Raw genomic sequence first — 20,831 nt, forward strand, 5'->3', positions numbered from 1 at the left:
CGCCTGATAAGCGGTGAGCGATAGCGCCAACCTGCTTTTGCGATTATTCAATCAATTATTTGCCAGTGTGTATGGGTGCAGTTTTTCTTTGGTGAACTTTGGCAATGTTTGCATTGAGTGACTGTTTGCACTTTATCCACACTTTTATGTTTGAATCGATATCTTTGTTGTCAGTGGAATTACTGGCGCGTATGAATAATCGGCTTGTGTTTGAACAGTTAAGCTTTACGAAAACTGTAGAGCAACAGGTGGAATTACAGGTGAAATGAGCTGAATTTAGTGGAACAGCGAACTAATGATTTTGAGATATGGTAATAATCTTATTATATTTCTGCTGTACTCTTTAAAATGTTCTATCTTTCACGTGTATACGAGGTTCGCTTATGAGATTTCAAAGCGCTTCTCTGCTTTTCTCATAGAAAAAGCTTTAAAGTTGGTGATAGAGACTTTATAGACCATATGGAAAATAGGATTTGATCACGAAACCATGAGATGTTATGCGTTCAAGGTTGAGTTGAGTTATCTCGTGAAATTGGATCCAAACGGATGCTTTATTGAGAATATTCTATTGTACAGAGTGTACTAGGGATAATTTTGGCTTTATCTAAGTAAGGGTATGAGCTTCATTTTCTTTTATTTTCTTTATGCTGAGTTTTGCACATATATTTATACTATTCTTCGAAGTGTTCTTGAAGAACAGATTATCTTTTGAAAGGAGTTTGGACCGTCTCAACTCAAAAAAGTTTGTCTCAACAAAAATATTTCGTTTTCGAAGATTTTTTCTTTATGAATTTCAAAGCTGTTCTAAAATTGTTTACATTCGGATAATTTTCGGTTAAGTTTATATTACATTTTACAGTACTTTTGAAAAGTATTCAAACAAATTTATATCAAAGAAATGTGCCCTACAAAATATTTCACATTTCTCGTATTTTTTCACTCTTTTGCCATTCTCTCCTAAAAAATAAGAAACAATTCAAACGCTACTCACCACTGCATGCAGTATGCCCCGCACAGTTATGCCCACAGTCGGCGCAAATTCCACACGCACACCCGGCTCGATGATCAGACGCGCGCCCTTGGCCACCTCGATGTGCTGGCGCGCCACAAAAGGACTCTCACTGTAACGCAATGTCCGTTCGCCGGTGATTTCACCACCCTGCAGCTCAGTGTAACTGCTGGCCGAGAGGGCTGGCTGCGATGACATCACTGGCTGCGCTGGCGCAGGTTCCACTATATCCACCACCCTTAAAGGCCACTGCGGCGCCACTGTGCTTGGCGCTGGCTGCAGTGGTGTGAGTAGTTGTGTGCCGGCGCCATCGAGACTTGCGAATTCGAGTTCACCGCTCACATCACTGGCAGCGTCAGCGCCGCGTCCGTCAAGCGTGTTGCCTTGCAACTGTGCCGCGGCGCCTGCACACAACAGTGCAACAATGCTAAATGCTGTTAGGGTGGCGCAGTGGCAGGAAGTCAGCGTTGCAGGCAGTGTGGCATGTTGTTGTTGTCCACTGTGGTGTCGCTTCGCGTAACCAGGTGGACGCGCATTGTGTTGCGCGCGGTGTGGTGGCATGAGCGCGCTGTGTACGTGTTTGCTGCGTGTAGCAGCGCACATTTCTGTTGTTGTTGTTATAACTTTATGTTGTATATGAATATTTTGTTTGTATTTTTTGTTGCAAATTTTCACTTATGCAGTATGCGGTAGCTTATGACTGACTTTGTTGTTTTTATTATTGCTTTATTGCACTAAATTTGCGCTCACTTCTTGGAATTTTATTGCTGTAATAATTTATTTGCATTTTTTACACTTGCTGCCAGCGCATATTCGTAAGCGTCGTCCTCTTTATGGGCGCATGATTCACTTGAGTGCACATTTTTGGTTGTTTTTGTTTGTTTAATTTTTTTTACATTTTTTTTGAATTTTTTTGAAGCTAATTTTCATATAAGCTTTTGGTTTTCACAGCGTTTGGCACGTCGCGCGCTCTAACATTCACTTTAACGTAGCGCTGCGCTTGCAATTAGTTACAATTAATTTTTTGCTTCAACAAAAAAAAATATTTTTTTTTATTAATTGCACCAATTACACTTAATTAATAATTTTAGGCACTAATTTGTAATTTTTTCCCTTCCAAAACGCTCGCTATTCACCTTGGCGAAAATTTCGTCATAATCACTTACTAATATGCATGTGTGTGTGTGTGTATCAAGCACTATTTTTCACAATTTTTTTTTATAAAATGATAAGCGCTTATCAGCTGTTCGATTTAGTCATCGCAGACCAAACATTGAAATGCCAAAAGTGGCTTTCCACATTAACCTGCACTAGCAACGCTCTTACGCCCCACACCCCTCAAAAATAGCTAACGCGGCCATTCATTCATGGGCCGACACGCCACCATACACCGTCAAAACAACACGTTATACTATAAAAAACAACAAAAACTAAACACTCCCAGCAATGCCACTTTTGTCAGCGTGTAGGTCCAAAAGCAGAAAACACGTCTATACGCAAAGAACCGTTACGAGCAACTAAACTCAACGAAACACACAGCGCGCCGCCATACAAGCGCGAGTGCGCAACAACAAAGGCAAACACAAATAACAACAACAATTAGTGAACTGTTAAACTCAACTCCCCAACTGGCGGCGTCCCACAGTGTGTTTGTTGTTATACTACACTATGCATATCCACAAATATATGTATGTGTGTGTGCTCTTTGTTGGTACTTGGGCGGCTAACTCTTGTGCGCTTTTGGAGAGAATATAACTACAATTTGAGCGCGCGGGAATCACTCCCATTTACTTTCATTGTTGGCTGGTTGGCCCCAAAACTCGCTAACAGCCGAACGCGGCAGCAACGTAATGCAGCAACAATCACCATAACGGTACAAACTTGGTATTAAAAGTAGTGTAAGAAGTAGCAAATGCTGAAGAAGACCATCAAGTTTTGTTAGAACTTATTTGTTGCTAATAGCTTTGGCATAGCAATCACAGTCATAACGGTAGTTAAGTGGTAAGAAATAGAGTAATAAAAACTTAAAGTAAGTAAGTGCCTTTAATGATGAAAGTAATAGCAGGGAAATTGTTGAATTTTCCTTTTTGGGCCAAAAGCATTCCGAACTTTGTAAGTAACTACATGGCAGACCCAGCTCCAGCATAAAAGCTCTTAAAATGTATCGAATTTTTCAATACCTTGAATACCACTTTTTATTTTAGAATATATTTCTATCTCTTGAGTTGCCTACCAGAGTAATATCGGCTTTAATTAAGTCCCGGTTCGTGTAGTCACTACTTTAGTTCCAATTAAAAAAACTGAAATCAAAGCTCTAAGAAGATAAAAGTAGCCAGAATTGACCGTTGTTTTTCAACCCGGTACCAGCAGTACCATATTTTTGGACCTATTGCTTTGAGGAGCAATTTGTGGAAGTGTTGTAAATTTCAAACATACTATATTTCTCTTTCACAAAATGTCGAAGTGCTAATAAGACAAAGAACCGTTCGAAGTAGTGAAAATATTACTGCCGTTCAGGCCAGTGATGCTGAAGACCGCAATATGTCGTTTCCAAGATGTTCTCAAGAACTGGGACTGTCTCAAACCAGAACCAGGCGAATTATGAGAAATGATATGAGCTTGCATCCGTATAAAATTATTTTCCCTCAAGAACTGAAGCCATTGGACCACCGTAAAAGTCGTAAATGTAATGATTTTGCCTTGGAACAACTTGAAAATGTTAACGATTGTTTTAACAAAATCATCTTCTTCGATAAGGCTCACTTTCGTCTGAGTAGTGCGATAAATAAAGTATGCTGTCGATTCAGCTGCGAAGAAAATCCACAAATTACTCATGAACAGCCATTTCATACACATTTTTGGTCTGTTGGCATCATCGGTCCGTACTTCTTTCGAAATGTAGCTGTTGACACCGTTACTATCAATGGAGAGTGGTATAGATCGATAATAACCAATTTTTTATGGCCGCAATAGGAAGAAGTTGATCTTGAAACCATCTGGTTCCAACAAGACGGGGCTACGTGCACCACAGTACGTGCAACAACCGAATTACTGCGAGAAAAGTTTGGAGATTCGATTATTTCAATAAATTGCGTAAATAAATCGTCTCAGCTCAATACTCGTTTACTGATCATTTATATATATACTCTATACGGTCTCCGAAGCTTCTTTCTGGGTGTTACAAACTTCGTGGCAACCTTAATATACCCTGTGCAGGGTATAAAAATTATTAATAATAAAAAATTGAAGCTTCAGTTTTTCTAATAATAGGTCACAACTACTTTAATATCTTTAATATCGCTATTTAAGGTTTATGACTTTGCTTATAAATGGTGTGTGCATATGCTATAATAAAAAATGCTCCCAAATGTAGGCCACATTTTATGCCTACTACTGTCTACTAATCCGTAAGAAGTAAATATATTGATTATTTGTGGCTTGGCAGTGAAATAAAGAGTTTCTGATGCTCAGAGATAGATCAAATTGCAAATAAAAAAGTTTAGTACTTTGTGAGATATGAGGTTTCTTTACTATAATAAACTAATTTGCTATAATTACTTTTAAGACTGTACTAATCACATACAAACACACATTTGGACGTAAGCATGTGAATGAGTTTACCTATATGTATACATATGTGTTTACTCTCAATGATGCAGCGTTGAAAGCAAAAACTGAAAAATAACTGTTTCAACAACTGACACAACAAACAGCGGCGCGAGGAGTATTGCTTCAGCTGCATGCAACAACAAAAAATACCATTAAAAAAGGTTTCAAAAAAGCCAATTCTATCTTATGCACATCTACACACACACAGTTGAGTACATGATAATGTTATTTCTGGAGCTTTTCTTGTTTACTTTCCACACGAGTTTTCTTCGCTTTTCACCTAGTTTTTAGTTTTTACGCTTATTCGTAATTCTTAAGCTCGGCTCTTACTGTTTTGGGTTTTTTTCTGTCTTTTTTTGTCTCTAAAATTTATGATTTTTATGATGTTGCTGTGGCGACTGTTTGTTTTTGTTTTTGTAGTCATTTGAATAACTGTAAAATTGTGGGTTGCATGACCAACTGCGTGCTTTGTCAATAGCCGGTGTGTGCGACCGACCAGCGACGGTCATTCTAAAAGTTGTTGCTGTCGTACACACACACATCTACCAAATGGCTGAGAAAGAGCTGTGGAGAGAGGGAGTGAGAGTGAAAGGGGAATTGTTCTGGAGTTGATGACTTTTTAGCCGGTCGACTATGCTGGTTGAGCGCTTGACTACGCAACCATTTGTTGCACGTTGCATAACAACAACAACAATGTGACGTTATTGCTTGAATTTTTGTTTGTGTGTAAGTGTCTGTTCTTGTGCGCTTGTAGATTTGTATGCAAATGCTTATGGCGGCAGAACATAAATTTTTCGTCGTTGCACATTCAAATATTTTGTCATTTTATTTGTAAATTACCATGGCATTGTTCAGGAAAAATATGGGTAAAAAATTTATAGTGGAAAACAATAAAAAAACGCTAACTTCTGCTGCACCGAAGTCATAATACCCTTCATAGGTGTATATTTTGTAGCATAAAAGGCTATAAAAGAGATTTTTATCTTAATTTTGATCGGCCAGTTTGTATGGCAGCTATATGCTATAGCAGTCCGATCTGAAAAATTTATTCAATGATTATAGCCATGCCTTGAGTGATAATCTATTTCGGACGATATATTGTCAAAATAAAAAGTTTTCCTTATAAGGACCTGACTCCGCCATACTTGTAGGCTACATTGATTTGACAACGGCGGGTCCGACAAATGAGCAGTTTTTTGTTGAGAAAAAAACGTGTGCAAAATTTTAGGACGGCATCTCAAAAACTGAGGACCTAGTTCACCTATATACAAACAGAGGAATGGACGGACATGAATTTTTCCCTTGCCGCGGGTTCACTTTCGCTCTTAGAGCAAGGTTTCCAAGATGAACCTATTATTGGTCAGTTTCTACTCTCTCTGAGTCCATGGATGCCTACAATTTTGCAGCCACTATAAAGCTATTTAGCCCACATTCAACTAACTAAAAACTGTTTGTTAAAGAAAACTCACTTTTTTAATTCCGTTTGGCTTCGCCAGGGGTTAAAACGCTGCGAAGTGTTTCTAACTGCACTAAAAAGTCCTTATAAAATCCATAACCCGTTCAGAGCCCGCTTAAAATTGGATAAAATTAAAGCTAAGCCCACACTTTGTCAGATCCCATCATCATCCCAACAAATATAGCCAGATATTCGATATTGGCTTACTAAAACTAATTATAAGTTGATTCTATACTACATACTATATACTTTCTCTAGGCTTAAGCCAATGTAAAATCCTAAAAAGCCAAACTTTAACAACTTAATTTAAAACCATGAAAAAATGAGTCGAATTTCTCTTTTTTTCGGCTTAAACATATGCTTTGAGATCTCCATACTATAAAGCAAATACAGGCTACTTTTGGAATTATTGCCTAAACTAATGGAATGTAATAAGTAACTGTAACACGTTTTTGTTCAGGTCAGTTAAACCTAAAGACTCAATTATTCACCCTCATAAAGATTATCATCACCTCTTCTTTACTTAAAATTTGATCGCTGCATAAATGAATTAGTCACACTGTAATAATCGTCATATTGTGCGCACCTATTTGACCCCCAGCGGACACCGCCCAAAAGCCGTTGCACACATCCGAGCAATAAATAAAATTCAATAACCACATTTATTTTAACAAATTTATTGACAGTATCGTATTGTTCTTGTGTGCATGCATGGATGTAAATTTTAGTGCTGAGCAAGTTAGCGGTCAATGTCAATCCCGAAATTTCGGGATGCATTCGGGATTAAAGTTACAATGGATAAGAGATTACTGAACATACATTAGACAAGTAGTGGTTAATTTCAATCCCCAAATTTCGGGATTTCATTTCGGGATTCAAGTTATAATGGGTTAGAGAATTTTGAAAATAGTACCTACATATATAAGACAAGTTGTGGTCAATGTTAATCCCGAAATTTCATTTCGGAATAAAAATTGTAAAGGTTAGGAATTTCTAAAAAATTGTCAAGTAATCTGTCAATGTCAGTCCCAAAACTTTCGGGATTAAAATTGTAATGATCAAGAACTTCTAGATATTTCTCAAGTAAGTTGTCAATGTCAATCCCGAAATTTGGGGATAGCATTTCGGGATTAAAATTGTAACGGCTTGTTGATTTCTTAAAATAATTAAAGTTTGTGGTCAATGTCAAACCCGAAATTTCGGCTTTTTTCAGGGCTTGTGTTTATAAATTTAAAAAAAAATATTACTTTGTTGAGAAGAAAATGCCTTCTTTTGGGCAACGGTAGAAAATTTTTAATCATTGAGATTTTTTCTTGAATCCCGAAAGCATTTAGAATTCGGGATTATCATGTCTAGCATTCCCATATGCACACGTTCGCCACTCACATTTATGTTAGCATGCTCATATGCGCTTGTTGTGGCCATTAGCGCAAAGGTGAATGTGTAGCCACGGTCAGTAGACAATACCGTTATGGCAGTGATAACTACACAACAACAATAATAAAAAAAACATTACTAAGTATAAGTGTGTGAAAGATAATAGCCATTTTTGGAGAATGTTACCGAGTGCATATATAGTACCAGAGAAATGAGGTAATCGCTGTGGACATGTGCACACACATACCAACATAAACGCATACACTTTTTACAAAGCTATATATACACATTGTACATGCATACACACATATATGTACAAACACACACCAATAAGTTCATATGTGAGTTCTAAAGAAGCACCCAAAGCGTCTTTGAGCAAACGGCGACTAAATGTATGACTAAGCCAAGCCACAACAACAACAATACGCCTTAGCACGGAGCTTTCTTGCTTTCTTGTCTAAGGTGACGTCTTATAGTTATTTTTGTTGTTCTTTTTGAATAAATAATATGCGCTTAGATAGTTTCTTTATTTATTTGTGTGATTGACCGCAGAATGTTGGCGTTGTGTACGCTTTGGAATGCAGAAATAAATGTGTGTATACATACATACATATGCAGTGATAAGCCAAATTATTTAAAGAAAATTTTCTTTCTTTTGACAAAGTGCACTTTTCCTGCATTTTTGTGGCTTAAAAACTTATTTTATGGGACGCAATATCTATTTTTTAATTTTTTTTCTATATTTCTTTTTTTTCGTCCACTTAGCGTCCACTCTTAGTAGCCAACTTCCGCTGGATGTTGTTGCCACAAGCAATTTGCACTTCCTCTGCTCATTCTGGTCGCCGCTGACCTGTGTGAGAGAGCGATTTTCTCACTTCCGTTGTAATTGCCGCTGTTGTTGTTGTCATAAAGTTATTGATGCTTTGCCTTGTCGTCACTTGTATTTATTTATTTAATTATTGGCATTGGTGTGAGTAATATATGTACATATACCTATATATAGAACGTTTTTTAGTCTTTTATATTTTATTAGCGCTATGATTAATCGTAATGGCATTGATATTACACACACACACACACTAACAAAAGCGCATGAATTCGCTATAAACTTGGTATAAATTAAGCGCATTACACCTGCTACAGGGTGCTTAGCAGGCTTTTTGCAGCTGATATTGTTATCTCATACACAGTCATGCATATATTAGTTATTAATTAATACTTTATATATATATTAATGTATTCTATTTCCGTTTGCTTTGCTTCTCTTGCAGTTATGCGCACTCACTCAGTTTCTTCTTTCTTTTTCTTTTTTCCAGGTAATTGCAACAACTACTATGATTACCAAGCCAATTTCATAACATAAACTGGGGCTTTGTGAGTACATATGTACGTATATACAGTTAATTTCTTTCTTTTTGTAGCAATTTTTGTTTTTGTAATGCGTTCACATATAGTTTATGCATTCATTTTATCTACTTTATGCTGCATTTTCGCAATTTAAAGTTCATAAATAATAATGCAATTTGCTTTTCGGTGCATGACCAGCAGGCTAAGAAGCTAGTGCAGACACTTCGAATGTAAAATGAAGAATTTAGTGTGTTAGATGGAAAAAGTGGAGGTTGGAACGTATCCAAGCAACTTCTTTTCGAAATTCAATGTGGAAGAATCATTCCTTAGAAATAGTAATCATTACTTGAGTTATCATTTTGCGCTTTCAACGGACGAAAATAAAGATTTAATGTACATAAATGCACTTGATTCTGCTTCGAAGCCAAAGTAATTATTACAAGCAAAGAGTAATCATTACTACAGTTATTACTTTGGATTTTTTACAGACGAAAATTTCGCTATTGAACATATAAGTATATTGGTTCGAAACCAAAGTAATCATTACAAAGGAAAAGTAATCATTACTAGAGTAATTGATAAAAAACATATAAACAGATAATACAAATAATAGCAAAAGATTTTGCTTCGAAACCAAAATAATCATTACTAAGGAACTGTAATCATTACCCCAGTTACTACTTTGGATTTTCTAAAGACGAAAATTAAAATATAACATTATATTTACGTGTAGATACCCCACTTGATTTTGCTTCGTATTTAAAATAATCATTACTAAGCAACAGTAATCATTACTCTAGTTATTACTCTAGATTATAAAACATATTCATCTTTCTTACTTGCTTCTTTGCTTCGAAGTCAAAATAATCATTACTCCAGTCATCAGTAGGGACTCTATGCGGAAAAAATAATGATATAAAACCAAAAAAAATTTCCCACTTTATTTGGAAGCTATAATAATCATTATTCGAGTCATTACTAAGGTCTTTATGTGGACGAAAATAAAGTTTTAATTTAAACATTTCCAACTATACTTTGCTTTGTAGACAAAATAATCATTAGTGAGGAACAGTAATCATTACTCTAGTTGTCTCTAGAGGGCGTCATGTGGACGAAAATTAAGATATAGAACACATAAATATTTCAAACTACATTTTGCTTTGAAACCAAAATAATCATTACAAAAAAAGAGTAATCATTACTTGAGCTATCAGTAAGAACTTTATGCGAACAAAAATTAAGATATAAAGCATATAAATAGTTCCCACTGGATTTCGCTTCGAAGCCAAAGTAATCATTACTAAGAAATAGTAATCATTGCTCGAGTCATTACCAGGGACTTTATGTGGACGAAAATTAAGATATAGAACACATAAATATTTCACACTACATTTTGCCTCGAAGCCAAAGTAATCATTACTAAGAAACAGTAATCATTACTCTTGTTGTTATTATGGATTTTATACAGACAAAAAAAAAGATTTCAAAAATTGAACAATAATCATTATTAGAAAACAGTAATCATTCCCCGAGATATGATCTAAACTGCTTCATCCTTCTGCCATTTCAGTGACTTCCTCTTTTCTATGATTTATCTAGTGGAAATACGGTACGAACTAATAAAAAGTATATTAGAGCAGTCAAAATTCCGTAGATTCTCAAAAATGCTAACCTGTTTTGGTCAAAACTCAAATTATTTAGAACAAATACTGCAAACTCACTCCTCCAGTCGTCAAATGTGCAACGCAAAGCTCCCGCTCCACATCTTTTCTTAATAAATTCCGCTTTATTTTCTCCACCTCATCGACCGTTTATTGGCTACAGTTAGTTGGGCGCAATTAAATCGCGCAAAACACCTGTTACATCGCGGCTTTGCCACTGCCGCCGTCACTATTGTCGCCACCCAAACTGCACGCGCGCTGAGTAACACGACGCTGCACCGTTGCGGTTGCGCACGACCGCGTGTGCAGCCACTTGTTGTCGCCGCGATGCCAATGCTCTTTCACCACGCGTCGCCGTGTGCATTATTAGTTTTTAGCAGCGTTAAACTCGGCAGTGGCAAAAGCGCAACGAACGCGCGGAAATGCTGCCGCATTTTGAAAGAAAGATTCACTGAATCATAAGCAGTCTTGCTTTTGCGCTAAGTAATTGCGCACTGAACGCGCGCTTACACGTCTAATGATATGGATGAACATATGAATGTCGTATATACATATATATATACATATATCTATATAAATGCCTGCGGCACATTTCGCGCTACGTTGCCTTTGGCCCAAAACCACTCGAAGGGAAAACGCGCCACTGCGGCGAACGCGTCGAGGCATTGACTTTAAAGAACCTTACTTTGAAGAAAGGCGCAACGTGCTTGCAATCTATTTAATGTTGTCGGTTTTTAATTATTAGGTGTCATTGATTTGCGTAATTTAGTTTTCCTATATTGTAAGCCATTTTTGTAAAGTAATAGTAGTGGTAGTAGTGCTTTGTGAGGAATTATCGAGTAAGAAAAGAAAAGGTTAAGTTTGACCGAACCGAAAAGGTATATGATCTTAGAAAATTATACTTCTAGACCGCACATTCTATGTTTAGAACTATTTATGCTATATGAAAGATTAGAGTAGGCACATCTATCGATTTCATTTATAGTCGATTCTGCATCCGCGGCTTAGGAAAAATGAATGTCGATTTCACACATCTCGATAGACTCTGCCCATTCTAATCCAATTTTAACAAGTTCTTTCCCCAATCAAGAGAGATTCTTATATTCCAAAATGATGATATGATTTAAGTTAGCTTTAATCTGAGAAAGATGTGTGCATAAATTTACTAGCTGTCGGATTATTAGTTAGTGAATTATATCTATGTGATTGAACCAACCTTCGTTTTTGTGAAAAAATGGATAAAAAGGAATTTCGCGTGTTCATAAAATATGGTTTTTTGAAGAGAAAGAATACAGTTGAAGCAAAACCTTGACTTGTTGACAAGTTTCCGGACACTGCTCCAGAAAAATCAACAATTATTGATTGTTACTAAGTTTAGATGTGGTCAAATGATCACCGAAGACGGTGGACGTCCAAAAGAGGTTGTCACCGAGGAAAACATCAAAAAAGTCCACAAAATAATTTTGGAAGACCGTAAAGGGAAGTTGTTGGAGAAAGCAGGCACTCTAAAGATATCAACTGAATGCGTATATCATAACATTCACGAATATCTGGGTTACCACCAGTAATGACTGTTACATAGTATTATTGGTGCATTTCAAGGACGAAACCGCCAAAAAACGGGCGCAATTGAAGAAAAAGAAAGTTATGTTTCATGAACGAATTGCCTCCTCATTAACCGTATTCTCCAGATCTGGCTCTAGCGACTATTTCCTATTCTCAATACTCAAAGGAATGCTTGCTGGGCAGAAATTTTCGTCGACTCAGAAGATGATCGCCGATTACCTATTTGGAAGCAAGTGACAAATCGTACTACAAAAATGGTATCGAAAAGTTGGATGGTCACTATAATCTTTGTATCACCCTTCGAAAGAAACTATGTGTAATAAAATAAGGGATTTCGCAAAAAAAAAAAATGTGGGACTTTTAATTGACTTGTTTTGGTAAGTTTGCCACGAAGTTTGTAACACCCTGAAAGAATCATCAGAGTTCTTATAATACATATACTTATATACATATAAATGATTAACAAGTCTAGCTGAGTCGATTTAGCAATTTCTGTCTGTCCAGCCGTCTGTATATACTCAAAATAGACTCTCAGTTTTTGAGATATCGATCTGAAGTTTTGCACATTTCTTTTATGCTATCAAAAAAGCTCTCATACAGGGTATTATGCTTCAGTGTAGGCGAAGTTCACAGTTTTTCTTGTTTCTTTTACATTATTTATCTTTATTTTTTTATAATTCATTTTGTTTTATAATTTTCTCTTATTTGAATTTATTTTTACTTTTTAACACTTTTTCTTTAATTTCATTACATAATTTTTTTTCAGAATAATTTTTGTCCACTTCAATTTGTTGCTATTATTGCGCTGCTAATTACACATTTTTTACGAGCTTCACTTCATTAAAACTCGTTTTTGTTGTTGTTCGCAGGTTTTTATGTTTCTCTTTTATTTTATCGCAAATCTCAACAGATGAATCAGTGTTTAATGAAAACGCATGCATTGTTTTTGTTTTGCATATGCGGGTGTTGTCGTCATTTACGTGATTTGCTATTATTGTGTTAGTAACATTGTTGTTGCTGCTATTGTTGTTGTTGTCATATACTCCAATTCTGTTTGCACGCATTCGCTTTTTATGCAAAAGCGCACAATATTTTGTCAACGCAGCGCAACCTTTTCGAACCATTACCTAAATGTTGTTTCCTACCACTTCTTCTTCTTCTTCTTCTTACTCCTCCTCTTCTTCTTCTTCTACTTATTCTTAAACTTCCACCAACTTCACTGTTTTCTCACATTTTTATGCACAAAACTTCGATATTTTCCCTCATTTGTTGTTTTCACTGTATTTCTTAAAATTGTTGTGCACTGTTGTTGCTATTGTTGCTCTTGTTATTAACGTCTTTTTTCCAACCGTCTTGCCATATTTTGTAAGACTTCGCCATAAGCTCTCTGGCAGCCGCCTTAGTGTGGGTAAGAAACGTCAGTTGGCTAGCAAGTTATGTTAACCAACTCACCAATACCACCTCAAGCGAGCGCTTTCACACACACATGCACATTTTTCACTAATGCTGGGAAATAAAACGGAAAAAAATTGGCCAATTTTTCAGCACATTTCTTTGTTAAAAACCCACATTTTTCCACATAAATTCCGCGATTTTCACACACTTTTCACTTTCATTCCGGCGTGTGCGCACTTTTAACGCGCCGCTCGCGCGCAATTCGCACGCTTTCGAGTATTTTATTTGGCAAAATAGGCGCGGTCGCCACCAGTGACCACAAAAGTCTATATGCAACACTTGAACCGTTCAAACGACCGTCGTTCCACCAACACGCTACCAACTCGCTCAGCACCAAGAATCAAACTGATTGGCGCTGCGAGAGTGTCGCGCGCATACACCTGGTAAGACGATACGGCTGGCCTGCTAGCCGTTGACATTCGCCACCACTGTGCCGCTAACTAAGTAGCTTGAGCGAGCTTTATTATGCGCGCGCGCTCTTTGAAAGTTTTCAGTTGCGCGCGCTTGTATGTGTGTGTGTGTGTGTTTGAATTGTGTTAACTGTTAACGGCTTTGGCTCGCCGCACTGGTTGCATTTGTGTGGCGCGGCGGTGTTCCATAGATTTTGTTTACTTTTGCGCTGTCTTAACTTGTCTCTTTGGCGCTTTGCTGTTGGCAATACTTGAGTTGGCTTTAAGCTTTGTGAGCTGTGTTTCATGTGTTTTCTTTTGACTTGGGTTCGTGGTTATATTCAATGATCGTAAGCGATGTGTGCTTTCATACAACTTTTGACCACTTTGATTTTGCTAATTTACCCTATACTCGGTCTTACACAAATTTATTGTACAAGTATACCTGACCATAGTGATAGAACCGTTTAGGTTGCGCACCATCAGTGTACAGTACCTAGGTCCGAAAACTGTTTCGACGAAACGCAGACAGTTCTTAGAATATCAGTTAGTCTTTTAGTCGCTATGTCTTCTTCTTCTTTACCGGTGTAGACACCACTTACGCGATTATAGCCGAGTTAACAATAGCGCGCCAGTCGTTTCTTTTTTCGCTATTTGGCGCCAATTCGAAATACTAAGTAAAGCGAGCTCTTTCTCCGCCTGATCTCCCCAACGAAGTGGAGGTTTTCCTCTACTTTCACCGGCGGTTGCTACATCGAAAACCTTCAAAGCTGAAGTGTTCCTTTCCATCCGGACAACATTACCTACCCAGCGCAGTCACTGTCTCTAGATTCGCTGAACTATGGCAATGTCGTTGTATATCTAGTAAAGTTCATCGACCTGTCGACTGCGATACTCGCCGTTGGCAATGCGCAAAGGACTACAAATCTTCCGCAAAACTTTCTCTCACACACTTCTAAGGCCGACTCAACAGATGATGTCCATGCCTCCGCACCATATACCAACCGGGAATAATGAGCGACTTGTAGAGTTTGGTCTTTGTTCGTCGAGAGAGGACTTTACTTCTCAATTACCTACTCAGTCCAAACTAGCACCTGTTGGCAAGAGTAATTCTGTGTTGGATTTCAAGGCTGATGATATTTGTTGGTACTGATGCTTCAAAGTTATGACACGTCAACAGTGAGGAGTGACCCAAGTCGTGATTGCAATGACTGTTTGTTTGATGAAAGGAAATATTCTTCCCCTCGTTCACAACCAGACCCATACGCTCCGCTTCCTTATCCAGTCTAGAGAAAACAGAACTAACCGCGCACAACAGGATCGATCTAGTTTAAAAATTTTCGATTCGATGCTGAAATCTAGTGCTGGAATCTAGTGCTACAGACAACCACATTTCGGGCCATCAGCCTCAACCTAATTGAAGAAGGGTGGGATGATTTTTTCAACTGTTGTACCAAAGATACCTTCTTTGCCTACCCTGGCATTAAAATCGCCAAGCACAATTTTTCCATCATAGAGGAAACAGTCGTCATAAGCGCGCTCGAACCTATCAAAAAATACATCTTTGCTCATATCGTCCTTCTGTTCCATCGGGGCGTGGGCGCAAATCAGTGTTATGTTGGAAAATGGTGCTTTGATGCGGATTGCTAGACACTCATCCCCCAGGGTGAATGCAAGGACTCGACGACTGAGTCTTTCCGCCATGAATCTCAAACCGAATTTGCGCTCCTGTTTATGGTCGCTGTAGTAAAGGTCACAAGGACCTATTCGTCTCCGTCCTTGTTCCGTCTATCACATTTCTTGGTCGGCGGTAATGACAGCCTTTACTTTTACGAGGACATCAACCAGTTTGGCTTCGGCATTACGACATTAATATAATAAGAATAAGTAGCTCAGAGCTACAATTAATAGCTGTGTTCAGCTGTACCTAAATTATATCAGAAATGTTGGTGCAGCTGTAATGTATTTTTATCAAATTTCACCGTTATGTTTGAATTGTTATCAAAGCAAGTGCCTAAATGTAGGCAACATATTTTAGTATAATTCTTAGTGGCCCGTTAAGGTAATATTGAAAGACAATGCATATAGATATCTGTAGGGGAGGAACATCCTACGTATTGAACTCGAAACGAATCGAAATTTTTGATGAGATTTCTTGGAAACTGGATTTTTGTTGGAAAGTGAGAACATTTTTAAATCCAACTGCAGACCAACAAACATGAGCGAAATAGAAAATTAAGCGGGTTAAGCCTAGAGGATTTCATTACCTCCGATAATAGCTACATCAAATAAATAGGTGGTTTAGAGAAGTACTAAAATTTCAAAGCATTGTCTGACTCAGGGATCCATATACACATAGTCGTGAGAACGCAGCTATTTTAAAGCAAAACAAATTAAACCCTCAAGGTTAAATTATTTGTATATCATCTTAAGTACCCTTTTGTTATAAATCAAGTATAAATCAAATATACCAAGTAACTTAGTTACCTTCGAATAAAAAAATTATCCTGTACATTTTTCTTCAATCGGATCATCGGGGCTCACACTCAGGGTTCGGATTCAGAGCTCTAACATCCATTCAAAATAATGTCAATATACTCGGTGCAGTTCGGAACTCATGTTTCTTACTGTCTATTGAGAGTTGCAGAAGGCATTTTTGGATATCAAGTAGATGAAAGGTTATACCAATCCGCCGCCGCAGGAAAGTGTTAGAGAGATGGCAAGAGAGCTCGTCATATCTCGTGAATACGTGCACATGATTTTGGTGGATATTTTGGGTAATAATATTGAACATTAGGGAGCCTGATCGATTTGCGATCACTTGAAAGGCGAAATAGTTAATAGTGTGTGGTCTTTGTCGTAGCGAATGTCCAGAACCGTTCCAAACAGGGTTAAAACTACGGCATAACAGTGCTTGACTTAATAAAATCCGGTGCAACTCCAGTACAGCAGTGCTGACTGTTGTGGGAAATGATTAGTAGAAAATTTTGACATATCGTTTAGTCGCGTAGTTATAGACCAATCAGGTTCAAAAAGTTGTTTTTGGAAAAATTGATCGAAAAAATTTCTATATATCGTTTTAGAAGAGGGATCTCCAAGCCATTTTTCAGAAAACTCCACTATGGTTTTATTTACAGTATCGAAAAGCTTGCCCCTATATAAAAAAATTGCTTAAGCCGGTATCATAAAACTCAATTTCAGCACCGGAAATACCAAGCTGCCATATAAGATGGCGGATTTAATTATTTTACAATTTTTGTATGAATTTCTTTTTTTATTAATTCGGATGAGACATAACTCAATAGCATGCGTGTGCGGCCCAACCCAATTACTTTGATTTCAATGCAACAGATCGCGCATAAATTTGCAAAAATCGTACACAAATTTAACTGGAATTTTTCGAAATCTAGGAAAGGAGTTAACCGCAAAGCGTACTTGCACGGTTAAGTACCGGAACGTGTGGCGTATACTTTACGGCTACACTGCTACATAAAAGTGTGCATACAAACATATTTTATTCGACTCTATTGATTTTAACGGACATGTTTATGTAAATATTTACGAACATATGTACATATGTAATATATATTTATATATAAATAAGTGTATATGAGTATTAAAACTTCTCATATTCGATAAGTGTGCGTGTCGGTGAGCTTCAAGCCAAGTACTTGTACTTTTTGTACTTTTCATTAGCAAGCACTTTATATGCAGAGCGTTCTCTTATTATTTCTTAATAAAATGCTTTCTTTATAAAATTTAAATATAAACTTCTTGTAAGCGCATGCACACACACAAACATGCTATTATTTACTTTGTGTAAAGCATTGTGGTTTGCGTGTGGCGTATTGAAGCAAGTGGCTTACGAATAGTATTATTCATCGAGTTTCAAGAAAGCCTAGGCTAACACTTGGACATACAGCTATTAATAAATATATATAGACACACATACACACATACATATCTACATGTGTAACTGCTAAGTGCCACTCCACCACTAATTGTATGCACGACACGTCGCTTTGCTTCAATGCTGCTGTTGCTGCCATTATTGTTGCTGATGATTATTACTCGCACGCCGTCAGTTGCTGGTGTTGCATGTGGCAGATGTTATCTGCTGGCACATACATAGCTGCAGTGCGGGAGAAACCGTCAATAAAGTTCATGCTATAAATGTTCAACAATACTTTTTGCCTTTTAATAAGCGTGAATAAATGAGCAAATAACTAAGTGACTAAAGGACTGACTGACGATTCAACGATGCGTTTGTATTCGAATTTGTTTGTATGTATACACATACATTCGTCTTGTTCAAGGGATTTTCGCAAACAGCACAAGCTTTGTCAAAGCATTTTGAAGTTTTCATTTTATTAAATTCACTTTAATTGTGCCGATGACATTTTACGTGCTTTAGTGTGGCAGGGTGTGAGTAAGGTATGGCATAGGAAATAATGTGTGCTCGATAAAACTGCGTACGTGATTAAGTGGTGAATAAATGGGAGACTTTTTGCAGATTATAAAAATATATATATGTATATATACAATTCATGGCATAGTACATATGTACATACATATATGAATATGTATAAGTTATTTACTATATATGGTAAATGTTCATATGTATATAAATTTAAATATCAGCTAATATTTAAAAATTTCTTATAATCAGTTTTCTTACTAGTTTTTTTCGACTACAAATGATTTTAAAATTTTAATTGTTGCATAAATATTTCGGGATCCCGATAATACGGAAATATTATTAATTTTTTTTTTTACTGTAATTGTTTTAAAATTTAAATTGCTTCTTAAAAATATGTGATAGCTCGGAATTTTTATTGCGGGATCCCGAAAATACGGTATTATTAGTAAATTTTTTTCGATTGCCAATTGTTTTAGACTTGAAATTGCGACTTAAGAATATCTTATTGTAAAATGTTTTAAAATTTGAATTGTTACTCAAAAACATTTCATATCTCGGGATTGGTATTTTGGGATCCTGAAAATTCGGCATTTATAATAATTTTTTCAACGGAAAATTGTTTTAAAATTTTAGTTGTAGTTCGGCTTTATTAATTCGGGATCCCGCAAAATTCGGGATTAATAATAAAATGTCATCGACTGCCAATTATTTTAAAATTAAATTGCTTCTTATTGTTAATAGCTGAAATCTCGAGATTGGTATTTCGGGATCCCAAAAACACGGAAAAATATTACTAATATTCTCCTACTTATTGTTTAAAATTTAAATTGCTGTCTAAAAATAGCTGGTAGTTCGGTATTTCTAATTCGAAATTACGGGATTATTAATAAATTTTCATCGACTGCCAATTGTTCTAGAATAAATTACTACTTAAAAATAGCTGAATGCTCGGGATTGGTATTTCGGAACCTCGGAATTTCGGGATTTTAAATAAATTTTCATTGATTGCTGATTGTTTTAAAATTAAATTGCAGCTTAAAAATAGCTGAATGCTGGCAATTGGTATTTCGGGATCCCGAAATGCATAAAAAACTTGAACAAATGGCAATCTTTACAAATATATTTATAATTGAAATTTTTCTGATTTCATTTATGTAGTTTGATTTAAAAAATTAATTGAAATAAATTATTTCGCAAATTTCATTGAAAAAATTTTCAACAGTTGGCAACCTTTTTTTATATTTTTGTAAACCATCCGTTTGTTATATAAAATCCAATTTATGTATATGCATAAAAAGTTCCAAAAAATCGTAGTTTTCACCATGTTTCTGTTCAATCTCTCACCCTCCCTCATCTCCATATTTCCCTCTATCTCTCTCTCTCTCTCTAAAAACATTAATAACACATTGATTTGAATTTCATTGAAAATGTTTTTCATGTCATTTATTTATTTATTAATATTAAAGAAACGCTTAGGAGCCACTTTAGAGGAAGACACATGGAATGCTTAGCTTAAAATAAAGTATTTTTATAAATGCATTAAGAAACTTATTTTTAAGTACACACATACAAACTACTATATTTGTATACAATTGTAGGTCAGCATCTTTTATTTATTTATTTATTTTAAATAAATTTTTATGTTTTAAATAATTAAATAAATTTTATATATTTATAATGAAATTCTACATCTAAGTTTTTATTATGAAAAAAATTTAATATTTTATTAAAAAAATTTAAAGTTTCATACATTTTTTGTTAACATTTTCTTATTTTTTTATATATTTCATATTTTTTTTTATTTCAATATTATTTTTTTAATTTTTAACTTAAATACCTAAATTTTTACATTTACTTTATAAAATTTTTTTTTTCAATTTTGTTACATTTTTCCTCCAGAATTTCATAATTATTGTTTGTTGGCTCAACATTATTATTATTTTTCAAGAAACATTCTGTTTATGATTCTTTAGGTGTTTCTAATTTTGAATTCTTTAAATTGTTATCCTATATTTATAATTTAATTTATTTTATTTTCATATATATTTCATAATTTTGTTTCTGGTTTAAAGTTCATAAAATATCACTTCTTTAATTTCTGGTAAATTTTATTAATTTTTTTTCAATATTAACTGCGCTGTGGATCTCATATAAATAAGAAAGAAAGAGTATTGTAATTTAATTAGGCCACTTTATTTGATTTAATATTATCAAATAAATATATAAAAAAATTTTATTTCATATGTACATACATACATACATATGTACATATGTATGTTTGGAATTTTTTAAACAAAACTCCGGGTTTGGTCATGGAAACGGGTTAATTCAAATCATATTTTTTTTTAAGTCAAAAAATATTTTTACACAAGTTTTATGTGTTTGTAAGTGTTGCTTGATTCAATATTTAAATAATTTTTAAATCCCGAAATTTCGGGATTCACATTTTTAGTTCCAAAATTTTATTATTTTAAAAAAATTAAAAAAAAAAATCAAAATCGCCAAAAATCCCGAAATTTCGGGATTCACATTTTTAATCCCG

At 35.6% G+C, this 20,831-nt stretch overlaps 1 protein-coding gene across 1 annotated transcript in view; it reads right to left on the reverse strand.

The window, feature by feature from the left end:
- LOC120767735 (protein bark beetle) overlaps positions 1 to 13,797 on the reverse strand; it is a 30,397-nt gene extending 16,600 nt beyond the window's left edge. The window contains 2 exon segments of the mRNA XM_040093944.1: positions 992 to 2,036; positions 13,595 to 13,797. Coding sequence (XP_039949878.1) covers positions 992 to 1,612 — 621 coding nt within the window. The 5' untranslated portion in view covers positions 1,613 to 2,036; positions 13,595 to 13,797.
- Positions 13,798 to 20,831: the final 7,034 nt, after the last annotated feature.

Source organism: Bactrocera tryoni, chromosome 2 (assembly GCF_016617805.1).
Source record: "Bactrocera tryoni isolate S06 chromosome 2, CSIRO_BtryS06_freeze2, whole genome shotgun sequence".
Taxonomy (NCBI): Eukaryota; Metazoa; Arthropoda; class Insecta; order Diptera; family Tephritidae; genus Bactrocera; species Bactrocera tryoni.